General features: G+C 39.0%; 1 protein-coding gene across 1 annotated transcript; it reads right to left on the reverse strand.

Moving 5' to 3' along the window:
• Positions 1 to 419: 419 nt before the first annotated feature.
• On the reverse strand, positions 420 to 12968 carry LOC126922919 (cytochrome P450 307a1-like). Its single transcript, XM_050735870.1, has 3 exons — positions 7829 to 12968; positions 4411 to 5202; positions 420 to 4195 (listed from the first exon to the last, which is right to left on the reverse strand). The coding sequence occupies exons 1-3, from the start codon at positions 8220 to 8222 to the stop codon at positions 3867 to 3869; spliced, it is 1515 nt and encodes a 504-aa protein (XP_050591827.1). The 5' UTR covers positions 8223 to 12968; the 3' UTR covers positions 420 to 3866.
• Between the last annotated feature and the right edge of the window lie 3611 nt (positions 12969 to 16579).

The following is a 16579-nucleotide window of genomic DNA, read 5'->3' on the forward strand; positions in this document are numbered from 1 at the left end:
CAGTTAAGAGAAGTGCTAATATTTTTAACGGTATGTAACAGTGTCTACTGCAAGCGTGATTATGATTTATTTCGTATCAAATCCTTTCGTTCTCGATTTAATTAAAGTTTAAAGTGCTTCGAACTAAGAGTTATCATTCTGTTATCTGCACGTTCGTATCCAAATGGATATAGGGCGGAATTGTGATAATAAATGTTACTTGATAGCGATTATGCGAATGATAAGAGACATCAAAGTCAAGTAACGTGGTTGTTAGTATCCACTTGACTGCTCATTCCTCAGTTAACGTAAGAGTTTTTGTAAAAATTTGATAAAATCTAGTAAAATTTTGAACACGATGTGTTCTTCGTTAGCAAGAAAGGTAGAAAGAGGTTACTGAAAGGAAGGCTCGTTTAACGGGAGACAAAAATATAAAAAAGAAGTCTTATCTGTCGCTTTTATTATTAAAATCTTAAATAATAAATTAACAAATGTCGTAACAATCGCGATAATTAAATAACAAACACAAAATAACGTACGGACGTGGAAGTACGAGATACGGGGTGGTGGAGAAATGTGATGATAAAAAGGGGGATGAAAACTCTAACTGCTGATAATAGTGATGATAATAGTAGCAAGCAGAAATAATATAATAATAATATAATGTAATATAATATAATAACATAATAATAAGAAGAAGAATCAATGCTTAATAGCGCAAAAATAAATTATTATACGTGAGCGTAGCTCCCGCGGGCAAACCGACTTTTCTCTTCGAGAAAAATCATTCAGTCGTGTAATAATTGATAATAACAGTAAAAAAGAAGAAAGAAAAAAAGAGAAATCGATTTCTCTTGAACTCGTCCGTTCTGTACCATTTTTCCACCCCTTATGAGCGACCACTTTTGCACCATAAAAATATATATATTTTTAGTTAAAAAAATAAGTATATATTTTTCTTCATTGAATCTTTCTTCTTTTTTTTGAAACAAAGATGAATTGGTAAGGTGCAAATAATTGGTCAGATTTGCGCTAAGGGAAACATGGAGCGAAAGAAAAAGAGAAATATCAAAGATGAGAAGAAGATGAGAGGAAAGAGGAAAGGAATGTGCGTCGAGGATCGCGTCGAGAAACGAGAATTAACAAACTTTAAACGTGTTGTACGCTTCGGTGCGATGTTCTCGTTAATATTTTCTTCGGTCATAAAGAAAAAAAGGAAAGAAATATATAGAACCGATTTTAAGCTATCCCGCACGAACGTTGGTCCAACATTGGAGAAATTTCGTCGCTTAGTCCTTGATAAGCTACGATTGTTTGGAAGAAACAGGAGACTAGAACCGTGATTAGTTACAGCTATCACATAGCTTAATGTTATATCAATAATTTCACTCTATATATTTTGGTCTTCGTTCTGAAATATCAAATCTACGAAATACCAAAAGATAAAGCTAAAACTAGACAGAAATAAGCTGAACTCATCACGGTTCTGAACCAACCGATTATCAATTCCTCGACGAATAAAGGTGTTCTTGAACACTTCGCACATTTCAAAAGTGACACAACTCAAATAATGTTGAGAAAAAGAATAGACTGTAGAAAACAATGGCTGAATATTATTTTTATAATTTTCTATTCTTAGCTTTTAAAATTTGATTGTTTACATATTTATCCAACAGAAGATCGAATTACTTTTAGTTGTAACACTTTTGGAATACAGTAGCTCATGAAAGTATCCCAATATTCATAGAAACCTCCTAATATATTATTTGTGTTATGTAGAACATTTTGAAATTTCATTAATATCGTTATGAGGCTCGACTATAGTAATTATACTGATAAAATTTGGAACGACTCTGAAAATCTACGTGGAAGCTAGAAGATACTTAGTGCATGCCAGATACTTGGTAGATCAATCTATTGCGATATTCCATAACACAGTGTTCTTGTAGTTTCTTGATTTCCAGATGAGTTTCGAATTAAACCAATACAATCAGGACAGTCGTGACTCATTAAAGGGCCGATGAATTTTCAAAATATTGATACAAGTGTTGATAAAATTTCAATATGTTTTACATAACATATACGCATAAGGGTTTTCTACGATAAATGTTCAAATAATTTCGTGGGCGTAAATGTTCGTTACTCCTAATTCTAAATGCGCGTGGTTATTCAGAAAAGAATCAATATTGGATCAATGTTGATGCATATATCGGTCGAGTATTCGGAATACCGCAAACGATGGATGATCGATAAGCTCGCGCGATGAATTCACACCCTGTTGGAGGGGCGCGAGGTGTTTTCGTTTTGATTTCACGCGATCGAAACGATTAACGTGAAATAAAATCGTTTCGTTTTCTCCGTGCTTACCGCTCACGTTCTCGCGTCTCGTCTTTCGAACAAACAGTTATCAGACGATGGTTTGTACGTGATCGTTCGATTAAACAAAAGAATCAGTCTCGGTCATTTCTGATCCGTGGATCTTCTTGGATCACCCGTCGATTCATCGTATTCCCATGAAATCGATCGATATTAAACATTCAAGTTAATATTATCCTTGATGTTAATATTTTATACAACGTAATTTTATGTATGTTGATGTTAATCCTTTCATGTAACGTTTTATATATTAACATCAAAGAAGTAATCGAAAAGAATGAAATAAAAGAAGATGAAGGAAATGGTAAAGTGAGTAGATTGATCAATAGATCGATTTCCAGGCAAATATATTTAGGATTTACTACGGACCATCATCCGATAACGTAATAATTGAACGCAAATCTTCGTCTCTTTATAGCAGAATTTAATCCCTTCATGAAATCTTTCAAGATGAAGATACTACGTTCTTAAGCCTCGTTTACATCATGTAACTTTTGGTCAATCAATTTGGTCAATCAACTCTGTAAACGTAAAATCAATCGAGTAAAACTTTTTTAATCGTTCAACTGGAACTTGAATATTCGGCGATTGGACTCTCTTGTACGATAATTTACTAATTAATAATATTATTGAATTAACAGTTACAAGATGGTAGATTTCTCTCATATAATTTTTTAACAAATAAGCAAATCAGATAATTTACTTGTAAAACAAACTTGTTACTGTTATACCAATTTGTCTATCAATATAACAGCGAACTGTAGCACGTGACATGTAAAATTCTACTAATACTATTAGTTCAATATCTTGTAAATATTGAAAGATCAACAGACAGATAATCGTAATTTGATCAGCATCAGCTACGTTCGACGATAAAGTATCGAACAACGATCAAGCTGTAGCGTAAATCTTTTACTTAACCAACACGAACTCAATCGTCTCAATTAATTGACCAAAAGTTGCCTAAAGTAAGCATGGTTCTAAAATTACAAGGAAGGCACGATTCTATAAGAAAGAAACAAGAAGATGACCGGTAAGGCTCGGTTTACCTAAGCTGTTCGTTAAAACGACAACTGTTCTTCCCGTAGCATCCCGTGGGGTCAGTCCTCTTCTTTTTCAGTCCAAGTTTTCTCTCCTGATATCGCGGCTGATCGTCTTCGAACCGTTTCAGAGGGAAGTGGGATTATTCCCCGTTGATGAACGATCAACAAAAATTTGCTACCTTAACCATCTAGTAATGTCAGTAAAGCTCTCGTTGCTGACGAAGGTCAAACAGTATCCGACCTTCTTATAAAGCTTTGTCTAAAAGAAAAAAAAAAAAAACAAATCAGAAGCCTCTCTTCAGCTGATCCCTCCCAAATTTCCCTGAAGCTCCTTCTTGATCGTGGACCAACGATCCATTATGGTTGCCCTATCGTTGAAGTCTCTCTCATTGAAGCTTCGCCGAAGCAACCGAAGTCTTCGTGTCAGCCCTTTCCTCCAAGGCCAACGTCCGCGCCTTCTTCGAGGCCCTACCGTCGTTCAAATCGAAATTTGAAGGTCATCTCAGGCAGGGCCAGATTTCCGATGGGAATTGTGTAATTCTCGTTCTTCACGGGTGTTATCGTAAAGTTCTTCAGCAACGTAGCTAGAATGGCGAAGCTCAGATACTGCACCAGTTTGTAGCCCATGCAAGATCGTCGACCTCCACCGAATGGCAGGAAGTGTTCTGGCTTCAGTAACCTTCCATTCTGGACGAATCTGTCAGGCATGAATTCTTCTGGCGCGGTCCACAGATCAGTAGACATGTTTAGATCGTAGTTGTTGAGGAAAATGAAGGTGTCCTTCTTGATTCTATAGCCTGAAAAAAAATAACGAGATCAGATTAGTTTAGGATCGATAAAAGGAAAGAAAGACATGGAAAATTTTGATTAGAGATTCTAGTTCGATAATTATTAAATGAAATATTGTAAATGAGACATTTAAAACGATGCAAATCCTCTTTTTTTGCCATTATGTTACATTCGCAAAAATACGACATTGCATGAAAATCCGCGATTTAATAATGAAACTTACCAGCAATGGAGCTGTCCTGATTAGCCACGTGAGGAACAATAGGGCTAGCAATTATCCTAATAGTTTCCAAGATGATAGCTTCGACATAAGGCAAGGATCTTCTGTTCTCCAGCCCAACGAAGATTCCAGCGATACCAAGAGAATCAATCTCTTTTTGAGCTAGCTTTTGAACATCAGGTCTTGTAGCGAGGAATCCTAAAACCTTGACGAGGAGATTTCCAATGGCAGTGTGTCCACCAATTATATCTTCCATGACGAACAACGCTGTATTCCAGGACATCTCGGGTTCTGTTCCACTCTTGACGTGATTGATCAGACAGTCTAGATAATCTTTTTCAGGAACGATGCCATTCCAAGCGTTCACTCTATCAGAAATGATGTTCTTGATGACGAATTTTCTGATTTCGTGGCTCCAGTGCGCCATTCTTGTCATGTTTCTGTGATGAAGAGGCATAAGGAAGGGTAGAAAATCGGCTGCGTAACCCTGATTCACTTCGAAGAACACCTTGTCGAAATTCTCGACCATGTACCGGAAACCATCGTGTTCTAGGTGGAAGTTCTTCGAACAGAGGTAAGTGATGAAGATGTTCGCGCAGGAATGAAGGATCAATGGTTTCACGTGCACGTTCGTGTTGGAGAGGGAGTCCAGATGGTTGATCAGAAGGTTTAGTTCATCACCAATTATCCCGTTTAGCTCGTTATAGCGTGTGGAGAACGCGCGCGGGAACGTGTGCGCGCGGAGCATCTCTCTTCGGGTCTTCTGCACCTCGGACCAGTTGCAAAATGCCAGAGCTGGAAAATAAAAAGAAGAAAATGTTTTTTAGGTTTTTGTGAAATTATATTACACATTGTTGCAAGTAATTTCCAAGCAAAAAGATTTTTACTGTGAGAAATTTTCAGAGAGATAATATACCGCTTTAGAGGAAAAGCATTTACTGTAAGAAATTTTTGGAAGAAATATTTCCATCGTAAGGAATTTCGATAGAAAAGATTCTTATTATGAGAAATCTCGAGAATGAAATTTTTACTGTTAGAAATTTGCATAATAAAAAATTTGAACTACGAGAATTCTCACAACGAAGAATTTCTGTTGCATGAAATTTCAGAAGAAAAGAACTTCGAATATTTGAATATCCTTTAAACAACAATATTTCATTTTTCTGTAGTTTATTGAAACCTTCTTTCAAAAGAACTGAAGCTCGTTGCGAAATAATTTCCGCTCGAACAACCGGTTGAAAGAGACAAATTAATAACGGGCATATCGATCAGCGATTTGGCGATTTTCATTGATCACCGTCAAGGCAAAATAAAGATGATCACGATTAAACTTGACCTTCCAACGGCACTTGATGACGCACATAAGACACGCGTTTCGAAATATCGTTGACTGGCGAAAAAAAAGAAAGAAAAAAAATGTAAAAATTTTGTTGACGCGTACTCTTTCTCCTCTCCCTTTCCGTTGTCGTTCTTCCTCTATCTCTCTTTCTCCGAGACGGGGGAACGCGTACGCGGAAATGCAAACATCGGCGGATGCCGGGATCGAGCGCAGTCGGCAGAAAATCGATTCATCGCTGCGCGAGCGAGGCGACTCGATTTCAAATCGAAGCGGTCGCGGGGCAGACCAGAACAGGAAGTGACCTGGTTTCTCGCAACTCGCCAGGACATAACGCTCGGTAACTCGGTTCCCTGAGACCCGAGAAATCCAGGATTTTTGGTTCTTTTACAAAATAATGTCGTACGAGCCCTTGATAATTTTGTTTCGCTTTGATTCGTTCGACGATATGAATATGACGAACACAATTTAATACGACGTAACATGGAAAATTTTTCGATATTATTAGGTAGTAACACGAAATATTCGAATTTTATATATTCATACTCTACTAAGTTCTAGAAAGACTTAATGAAATGAAAATTATGTGTGAAAGAGAGAAATTTCAGCTTTAAAATGATATGTCTACAAGGATAAAAGTACTGGGAAAATGATGCAACAAAATGGCACGTCTTATACGTTACGATTTTAGTAGGCTGATTTCATTTGCAGTGGACGTACAACGTTGGAAAGAGTTGCTTTAATTGTGAGAAAACGTTAACAAGACGTGCGAAATTATGAGAATGGAATCTAATTGCTGGATCTAAGCACAGAATCACGATAATTAGACGCAAAATTTTCCCTTTCATACAATTATTCTTACTAAATAATGAATCGAACTGATGTACTTCAATCGAAATGAAAAACAAGCGTAGTTTCTGGATCTAAGCACAAAAATGCACTATGATCGGATACAGAATTTCTCCTGTCATAGTATTGCTTCTTTGGCATGTAACTAATCAAACCTGTGAACTCGAATCGATCAAAGACAAGTCTAGTTTCTGGATCTAAGCGCAAAATAATGATGAGGACGAGACGTAGGAAGCGAAAGAGAGAGAAAGAAAATGGTGCTGAGTATCGGAATCGCCTCCGGTGGATCAGCCTTGATCCTGTTTGTCGGCTGCCAGGTGAGCCAGGAACGCGTGAAAGTGGTACCGTGACCTTTCCGGCTTGCACTTGGTACCGCTTCGGCGTTGACCTTAGCACGAGTTTCGGGCGTTCCGTGGACGCAACGAAAGCACGAGCCACGCGAAAAATAAACGGGCTGCGGTTGTGTGGGCCGGCCGCTCACGTGTCGCGTACGACGGCAAGGTCGTTAGCATGGGGAACGAGTTTTCAGCAGCCGTGACGAGGTGTCGACGAATTCAATTTTCACACTGACTCACGATTCCACCCGTACCGAATCCGTTTTTTCCTAATGTTTAACAACATAGCTACATAATTTCATTCAGACGACGCGTGACATCCTTCTAAATACGGTGGCAAAATATATAAAACGAGTCTCGAAGGTTTACGAGACGATACGAAGCAGAGAAACGATTACGTAACACTTGGACACGAGTTTTTCGAATAATCAAAAATAACTAACGAGGTAGCCTGCATGGTGAACGAGTTGTCAACTGGCTGAACGGCACGTCTTATTTATTTCGATTCGTCAAGATCGTGGAAATTTAATTTTCGGTTATGCACTGCTTTTTAAATGATTTTTAAGAAACAGTGTTTAATTTTGGGAAATTTTCACGCGACGAAACAACCCCTCGCTACGTTAATATCGAAATAAAAACAGAAAAATGTTACAAATTTATAAAAAAAGTAAAATTTTCCTCGTGACGAAAATTTCCTCGTCGATGTCAACGTTGAAATGAAATTGTTGAGATTTAAAAAATTTATTCGTAAGAAATAAAGGAAGAACAAATTGAAAAATCTTTAAAAAAAAAGACAACGCTTGATCTTGGCAAAATTTTCTCACGACAAGAAGAATCTTCGTGGTGTCAAAATCGAAATGAAGAAGATAAAGGAAAGATAAGATAAAAGAAATATTCTTACAGTTCTCCTTGTTTCCACCGAAGAGCAGATGGTATCTGGTGAAGTTTGGCCTGGAATCGAAGTGGTGTCCCTTGATGGTCAGCACTTCTCTGATGTTCTCCAGACCATTGACGACCACGCAGGGCACGGATCCCATCCTGAGCTTGATCACCTGACAGTCGTAGTCCCTAACAAGATCAGCGAAAGCTTTGTAGGGTACGTCGTAGCGTCCCAGGATGTGAAGGGAGCCCAGAATCGGCCATGGTTTGGGTCCAGGTGGTTCCGGCAGGGCGTGATCGTCCAAGATGACATTCTCCGTCGTTTTCTTGGACCTTAGATGATCCAGTAGGATCAGGGCGAGTGCCAGGAAGGTGACAGCGATTAGGAAGCACGTGGTGGCTGTCAAAGGGATCATCTTCGACCTTGTTTCTCTTCGTCGATGCACTCACTGACGATCGTCACCGATGTTTTCGTGCTATGTCTCGTGTGAAGAACCGTGGTACCCCGACCTAGGGTATCTGGATCGCGAGAAAGGTCTCTTCAAAAGGAAATTCTCTGAGCTTTTTCGACTTTTCAAAGCTTGGAAACTTTGTGACACGTGTGATTTTGTCGCAGTACCGGACGAAACTCTTTCAACGATCGTATATTATTGAAAATGCTGAAATATCGTCAGGCTAAGACGTATCCTGAGTATAAATCGTAAAATGTATAAAAATCCGATCACCTCCCCCGATGAAATCGAACGTATCGAATAATACCGGTGAATAGGTTTCCTCGACGAAAACTAGCTGATCTAACCCTGTGATCGGCTGAGTTCGCGAAGTGGTCCGTGTTAACGAAAAAGATGTGTCGTGTCTGAAGTATCGGTAGATCGGTTCGTTGGTCCGTCTGTGAACGGTCTGCCGATCTGGCTCGGTCTGTGGGGATAGGATGGTTGGCCGGCTATCTTATATAGCGGCGTAATGTAGTCAGCACATTTGCGTCGCCTGGTGCGCCTCTCAACCCCATACATATGGATTCGTGTTGAGACGAAAGGGGGAGGAGAAGTTGGTCTCTCTGTCGTACACTCTGTCGTAAGTGTATAACACACAACCCGGTGTGTTGCTGCTGGTGCTGCTGGTGCTGCTACTGCTGGTAGAGAGACGAATTTCAAGAAAGCACCGAGAGAGCCGACGGCTCTCCGACACTCTCGGTCGTTCAGGTGTGTGGAACGTCGGGAGAAGCCCGAAGAAGAAGGGCTGGAAAGGTGGAGGGAGCGGAACGGAAGGATGATAGAAGGTATGGAGGGGAAGGGAGGGAGATCCAGAAAGGTGAAGGGGGCTGGAGGGGCAGGGAGATTCTACAACCAAGAGATATATACACGAAGTGAGGCGGTGGGGGAGGGGGTGGAGACGCGACGGCCGGGAGTGGGGTCCAAGTAGGGCCCAAGCTGGGCCAGACTGGGCAACGAAGGGACGCTTCTTGCCCTTGACTTCTCTCCTTAAGGTGCCATCGGGTTTTCTGGCAGCAAGGTGGTGCGCCTCCAGTCCAACGAGCACCTCGTGAGACCGGCTACTCACTCCCATCTCACACCAGGCTCACATACGCCCTTTATTCCGCTCTTATTTCGATGTACTTGACGTTTATCGATATGGGACCCTGCCTATGGTTTTGCAAGCTGATCCAGAGTGGGCCTTTCGTGCCATCGTCGTACAAGCTGTACCCGAAAATCGTTCGTTTTTCCGCCGGGGGAGACGAGAAACTGGGCTCGTTAGCCTCGCTGAGCTGCTCGCTGTCTTTTCGTTCGGCCATTTAAGGGCCACAGGGGTGATAGAGCAAAACGAGTTGCAGCGAAGAAAAACCTTCCGAACATTGCCGCTCGCCTTTTACGACGAAATTTCAGCAACTGGAAAATTGTAGGTAGACGTGTCCTTTGCTTCTTCATCTTCCTCGACAACGATCTTATTCGATCTTTGTCGAGTCTCGGATCTTTCGTATCGTCTCTTGTGCCAGCGTGTAGCAGTTTCTACGTGGTCTCGTTACCGTTGTGCTCGGTGGATCCTAACTAAATTCAAGCATCAAATATCGAAACGTGATCACACGTAAAAAAATGTTGCTTCCGATTTATGCTCGAATGCAAAGCGCAAAGACAGACAAATTGTTTACGACCATAAAATAAATTTCGTCGTCGTCATCGACGGGACGTTTTGCGCTATCTCCAAGAAAATCAATCGCTTCTTGAATTTGAAATTTCTTCCTACAGGATGTTGAATGAAAGTTACGCAATTCTGCGACAAGCACTGGGAAGCGAACGCGTTCGGTTCTGATCGACGAAAAAGGAGGAAAAAGAATCCTTTCACTGATGTTTCTAACTATTGCGACAGTAGAATTGACAACGATATTGTAAATAACATTTGTGCGGTCGTTACTATAAATAGTAAAAAGAATCGAAGGAACGACGTGTCACCTTCGTTGAGTCGATAAACTCTTGGAAAAATTCGATTTGTCATCAATCTGGCATAGGTGGAAATGAAACTCGACACTAATAAATAATATACTCGTGATTTTTCACTAAAGTGCTTCGATGGAAAAATTATTTCCGAACGAAGGTATTTGATTTAACTGCTAGTGAGCTGAATCGATCAAATGAATTACTGTGTACATTTGTACATTCATCGTGACAATGTCTTCGAATGAAGAGTTAGGAGTAAAGATATCCAAGTCGATAATTTTTATATTTCTGATAATTTTGTCAAATATAATTTTGCATATATGTTTTATATTACTTTAAAATTATATTTATTATAATATGCTCTACAATTTAAATAGATGCCAAATTAATAAATGCACAATCATTGAAAAATATGTGCAAAATTTTAAATAAAAAATAAAGGTGTACTATAAGGAGATCAAGAGAATATAAGACGAAGGTGACCGCAATAATGTAAAGTTTCGATCACAAGTTCGAGCTAATCAGTCCTTGAACAGTCTAGCTGTCTCTGGAAATCCGCTTAGCAAAAATTAGGTTGTCAATGACGAACAAACTTTTATTCGATGGAACAATTGCGTATTATCCCGGTTTTCTACGCATCATCGTCAAAAGATATTCACGAAAATGGTCGGTCGTGCGTCAACATTGAACGCGGCGATCATAGTAGGTCAGTTCAGTAGAATTGAATTTAAGTCAGACGCAATTACTTCTGACGTTGGATCTACCTGATCCACTTTGCCGTTCGAGAACTTTCTTCGGAACGTTTTCAATTGTCAAATAACTTTCGTGAACTTATGGAACCGTATGACCACGATTTTTTTTAATGGTACCAGGAACAGAAGGTTCTAGGATAAACTTCGACCCTATTTAAACGTAAATCACTTTTCGGCAAGTTCTCAGAATTTGTCTACTTACGATCAGCAAAGATTTTGAAGTCTATAATAGACCTGAAAATGTTAGAAATGACCAACAGTAGAAAATTGATCGATGTGGAACCTCGTCGTATTCCACCTCGATCTTTGTTCTTCCAGAAATGAATTTAAAAATCAGTTGAATCCTCACTAAAGCAAACCAATGAAGAGTTCCAATAATAATCGTACAAAAAATAATATTCCTAATAATCAGGCAAAGTTCAATCTTCAAAGGTAAATGTTAAGAAAAACAAAGTTGATAATTCAACCCCTATTAGAACAAATTTACGAATAATTCTTTTAAACCCTTAACGTCGTTTCTTCATTTCCTACAAAAAGATTATAAAATCAAGACACGTACAAAATTCTTTCAAGCCTGAAGATTCTTAAAAAAAAGAACGAAACAATCAACTAACCCGATCAAAGTGTTCAACACTTCCTAGAACAAAGTGATGAAGCAACAATTTCACCTAAAACAACCTAATAACGAAACGAGAAAAAACAGAAAAGAATCTTCCAAATCTTTCGTTAAAACGAGTGAAATAAAAAAAATTGTCGAAGAAAGAAGGGATCTCGCGATGTCCAAATTGTCCAGGCATCCCTGAACGGGAAGGTATAGCCCTGAAAGCTCGGATAAGAGAAGGACAACCACGTTATCGGTGACGAGGAGGAAGCACGCGACGAAGAGTACGCTTCGAATTTGTTTGAATCGATGAATAAAACATGAGCTAGTGGTGTATCGGCTATATGTGCGACTTCCCCCACCTTGCATCTTGTTTCCCCACCCTTCTGTCGGAGGCCTTTTTTTCCCCTCTCGCGGCTGTGCGACAGTAGAGGAGATTGCTTCATCCGTATCGAGAGGCATTATCGAGCGTCGATTTCTGGGAAGCTAGCGGTACCGGCCTGTGGCCGGCAGCTCGAAATCGGCTTAGAGAGGAGGCGCATAACGGGAAAGCTCTCGACTCTCCTGCGCGACCCGAAGCTTCTTTTTTATTCTCGCACTCTTCCACCCCCTGATCCCATGGAATTTTTCATTTCGCTTTCGATCGGCGTTCGAATCGATCGAGTCTTCTTTTTGACTGTATTCTCAGACTCGATTCTCTTTTCACACTGTCGAATATCACACAATTTTTCACCAATTGCGCAGCATTAGCTCATATCGGATAGATTAAAACGGGTTCTGTAGTCTTTAGGACAGTTATTGAATATTTGAGTAATTTTTCAGACGGTGTGTGAAAGCTTCTTATGTATTCTATTTGGTTATCATGGGAAAATACATGATTTTTCGTGAACCGTGTTACTAGCACGTACTAGACTGATCAAAAAGCCTTTTGAAAGTTTCAGAATGTTTATTAGATGTTCGAGTAATTTTTGAAGGAAGAATTTGTGGTTTGGTATAATTGGATGTATTTTCTTTTATTGATGGTGGTCCATAGTAGTATCAGAAGGATCCACTGCTCAGCAGGGTGACTGAAATGGCTGGTCCTTGTTGGTTGCACGTAAAATAAGATTACTCGACAGCTATCATCTATAATATTAAAATACCTCGAGTCACGCAAGGGACCTGTCCCAGTGTAAACATGGATCCGTTGATCCTTCGAAATTTCTGGTAAGCAACGCAGATGTACTGCTTAAAGTCGTACCTTGAGATGTTTAAGAATAAAAATCAAATTTAATAAGAAAGTAATTTTTTAACACACGGCTATGTAGAATAAAATATTTTTGTACAAGTAACCTTCTCTATAAAGTATCTGAATATAACAAATATCTATAGCAAAATCTATATCACTACTATGATAATTAATATTTATATAACAAAAATTATATAATATAATTGTTTAGAACAATTTACAGGGAACCATTTATAATATTTACGAAATATACAGAATGAAACAAAACACGAAATTTTATTCAAAACAAAACGTAAAATTTTCCTCGCTAACAAACGAAGAGAAAGAAACACTGTGTTAAAGCTTATATTTGGTTGTAAGAAGAAAAGAAAGAAGTTAAAAGAACTCACCAACACAATCAATTTTTCTCGTCGTGTATTCGATATGAACTACTTTCCCGATAATTCCTACATGTTTTCGCAATAAAAATTTACAAATCTATGAAACGTACAATTTATGCAGCAAACGAAGATATACAAGGCAAACATTTTCCTATTGAAAAAGAAAGAGGGAAAGAAAACAAAATTTCGTACAACGAAAGAAGAATCGGCCCACGTGGTTGAATTGAATGGAATCGCCGGCCGTTTTCTGCGAATCTAGACGTGTTTTCTCGCGAGTTTGTGAGCTCGATCTTGATCCCACGCAAGCAAGCGAAGCGCCTTGGGCTCGCGGAATTTCAAGATCGCGGCGCGTCCGCGAAAAGCGAATCGGCGACGAGCTCGGGGATGTGAGACGGATCGAAGCGATCCGTTCGACGGATATAGGGAACCGGCCAGACTCGACGAAGGTCCCGCGTCGGCCAAAATCAAGGCTCCGCTTCGTTTAACAATATAACGATACCGGATGTGTTGCCTTTATCCTTACACCCCGCCGCCGACCATCCGATTTACATCGCCAACGAGCAGGTTTTATTTTTATGAACCACGCGAAAATGTGCAGGTTAATTATGGAATTCTTAATATACGGGCTTACGTATATACTTTTACGATGCTCGTGGTTCGTGTTCTGGCCTCAATCTTTTGATTAATTGGAAGACAGGATCGTTTTCTGAAAGAGGAAAAACAAAATTAGGAAGCTGTTTTCATATGCCGTTTAGAGCAATTACAAGAACGTCTTTAATATTTAGAAGACCTTTATTTGTAATATTTTGGTTTTTAACTCCACTCCTTGGAAGACAGAGTGGTTTTTTGAAGGAGGAAGATCAAATTAAACAATTTTTCTAATATATTACTCAAGACAATTAAAAGATGTTATTCTTATATCTGTCTTTTCAATTTATGACTGCAGCATTTTACAAATTGCACTTCCAATTCAAATGCACAGCAGAGTATCTGATAAACGATTCTTAACGTAATACGTTCCACTGTAAACGACAAAGTTCTATCTCGCCAGAGGAAACTAAAGTTGGAAAGTTTTCCTAATATCTATATTCATTTTCGCAATAATTCAATACTTTCACGGATGAAAACTTCTTGATTGTTCTATCAGGAACAGTGAATCGGAAGAAAGTGAGACAGCCACACGGTTCTGTGACACACTTTTCTCGAAGAGAACCCAGGAATCGCAGCGACACGTTAAATACTCGTGATCAACAACCAGGTTGTCTTTACAATGATGTTGGGATATGTTCTTAATAGAATGTCAATGAATGGATTTTTTCTTTTTTTGGCAGAGGAGTAGAAAAATTTCCGAATCACCTAGAGAAATAAAAACTGTTAGATCAAAGAGGAAGTTCTATTTTTGGAAGATTACAATGATGGCACAGTCGACGTTGCCACAGATAAATCGTCGAGATAAAAAGGCTGTTTGTTATTCTCGTATTCGTATGACATCGAAGGCGAGCAGTGCCGAAAATCAAGGTTGCTTTGGATTAGCGATGAATAAAATCGGCAGACGGTGCTCCTCTGTTTTGCATTAGATCGCGGTGCTGCCCTTGTCGTTCTACCAAGGTTCCGCAGACGGTAGAAATTAGCTTCCAACATTTCAATACATTGTGAAGTCTGATATGAGTCGAGGAATACACACCAAATTAAAGAAAAACATGCTATGATTTCAATTCTCGAGTTGTCGAGTCAATGGAATTCAATTTAGATTCTTCGACTTGTTATTACTTATAATAATATACATAATATATTTTATGAACATACCTCAGACGTTTATGCAAAAATGTACAGTATAAAGAGATGACATCCGATAATGAGAATGGAATGGAATTTTAATGCAAAATATTCGATAAAGTATTTAGAGCATTAAACAAATTTCTATTTAGAAGTTTCCTTCGCGTGTGTTTGTAAAAGTATGAATTTACGTAAGAATCCGTATTTTATTCATTACAATTATTACGATAGAAACCAACATTTTGTGAGTGAAACTCTTAAGAAATGAAAGATTAGATAATTTTGGAAAAAAATCATAGAATTCGCCTGCCTCCACCCAAATTCTAGATTTAACAAGGACATTTAAAACGTTTAAAATTCATAATGCGTAAATAATAAATAAAGCGATTATAATAAATAACAAAATCGTAATAATAAATAACGTAATCGTAGAAAAATACGTGGTAACCGGTAGGTAGAGAAAAATGGTTGCAAAACAAAATCAAAATTCAAATATTGCGAAATCATATCCCTGAAGAACCATTCGTAGTCGTCGGACGATCGTGTAACCAATGAAGAATCTAGAAAGAGTCAGTCGCCAAAAAGCTCAGGAATATTCCACTGTCCTGGATAGAAGTTGGTTCCGGCTATGGGGTTACGCAGTTATGTAAGAAATTATTGAAAATGTAACGGCCTGTCTCCCACTTCCTTGCTCTGCTCCTTATCCCTTCTCTTCTGCATCAGGAAAGAGCTCGTCCCGGTGACGTTGATCTGCATGTAGCGGTCGTGCATTACGCACTAACGGTCAAGAGGCAGGCCTATACATAAGTGCATACAGCAGTCGTCCAACTGTTTATTATAAATACCCGTATATTTTAACTGATCTTTATTCCATCCTGGTCACATTTGATTCTTGCTAAAAATAGAAATATTCGATTAAGCAGAGTAACATCTTGTACCATTTACCTACGTAATTCCTCGTATAATAGGTGGGCAGAAATTTCTCGAGGTTCTATGGGTATTTCTAGCATAACAATATTATTGATCTTCTTACGGTACCTTTAAATCTGTTACGATTCTCAAATTCTTATATTTTACCACTGCGCTGATTTTAACAAGCGGAGAGGATCCCGAAGTTCGAGGAAGATGCGAATAAAATTTTGTAACGTTAGAGAAATGTAATCGAGCCGAAAATAATCGAAACGACTTTGAAAGACTAGGAATGGTACTTGTGATTCGGATCAAATTTTCGATGCATGATCTTAACGACGAATTATTTCCTCGGCAGTATTATACCATCTTTTCCTAGGTTATTAACTTCGTTATATTATACGTAGAAGATCCTTGACTTAATTAAAATATACTTCGGCTGTCTGACCTTCATCCAAAATTCTTCAAATAAAATTCGGAATACCTGAGAAGCAAAATCGGTCGACAGAACTTTTGGATCAGTCTAATAATATGTAGTAAATTGGTATCGTGTGAGCGCATGCATAACACAACGAACGAACGGGAACAGAAACTTTGAACGGTGGAAATGCTGGCTTGCAAAATTCGCGACAGATACATTTATGGAGCTGGCCGACCGCTACCGATTCATCCGCCACGGTTTTATGCGATCGATG

This window comes from Bombus affinis, chromosome 13 (assembly GCF_024516045.1).
Source record: "Bombus affinis isolate iyBomAffi1 chromosome 13, iyBomAffi1.2, whole genome shotgun sequence".
In the NCBI taxonomy this organism is placed as follows: domain Eukaryota; kingdom Metazoa; phylum Arthropoda; class Insecta; order Hymenoptera; family Apidae; genus Bombus; species Bombus affinis.

What these genes read in the sequence shown, in the direction of transcription:
- LOC126922919 (XM_050735870.1), bottom strand. Translation starts at nt 8,222, where the DNA reads ATGATCCCTTTGACAGCCACCACGTGCTTCCTAATCGCTGTCACCTTC. An exon ending in CGGTGGAAACAAGGAGAACT is followed by an intron (nt 5,203 to 7,828) that starts GTAAGAATATTT and finishes TTTATTTTCCAG; the next exon opens with CTCTGGCATTTTGCAACTGG. An exon ending in TCAGGACAGCTCCATTGCTG is followed by an intron (nt 4,196 to 4,410) that starts GTAAGTTTCATT and finishes ATTTTTTTTCAG; the next exon opens with GCTATAGAATCAAGAAGGAC.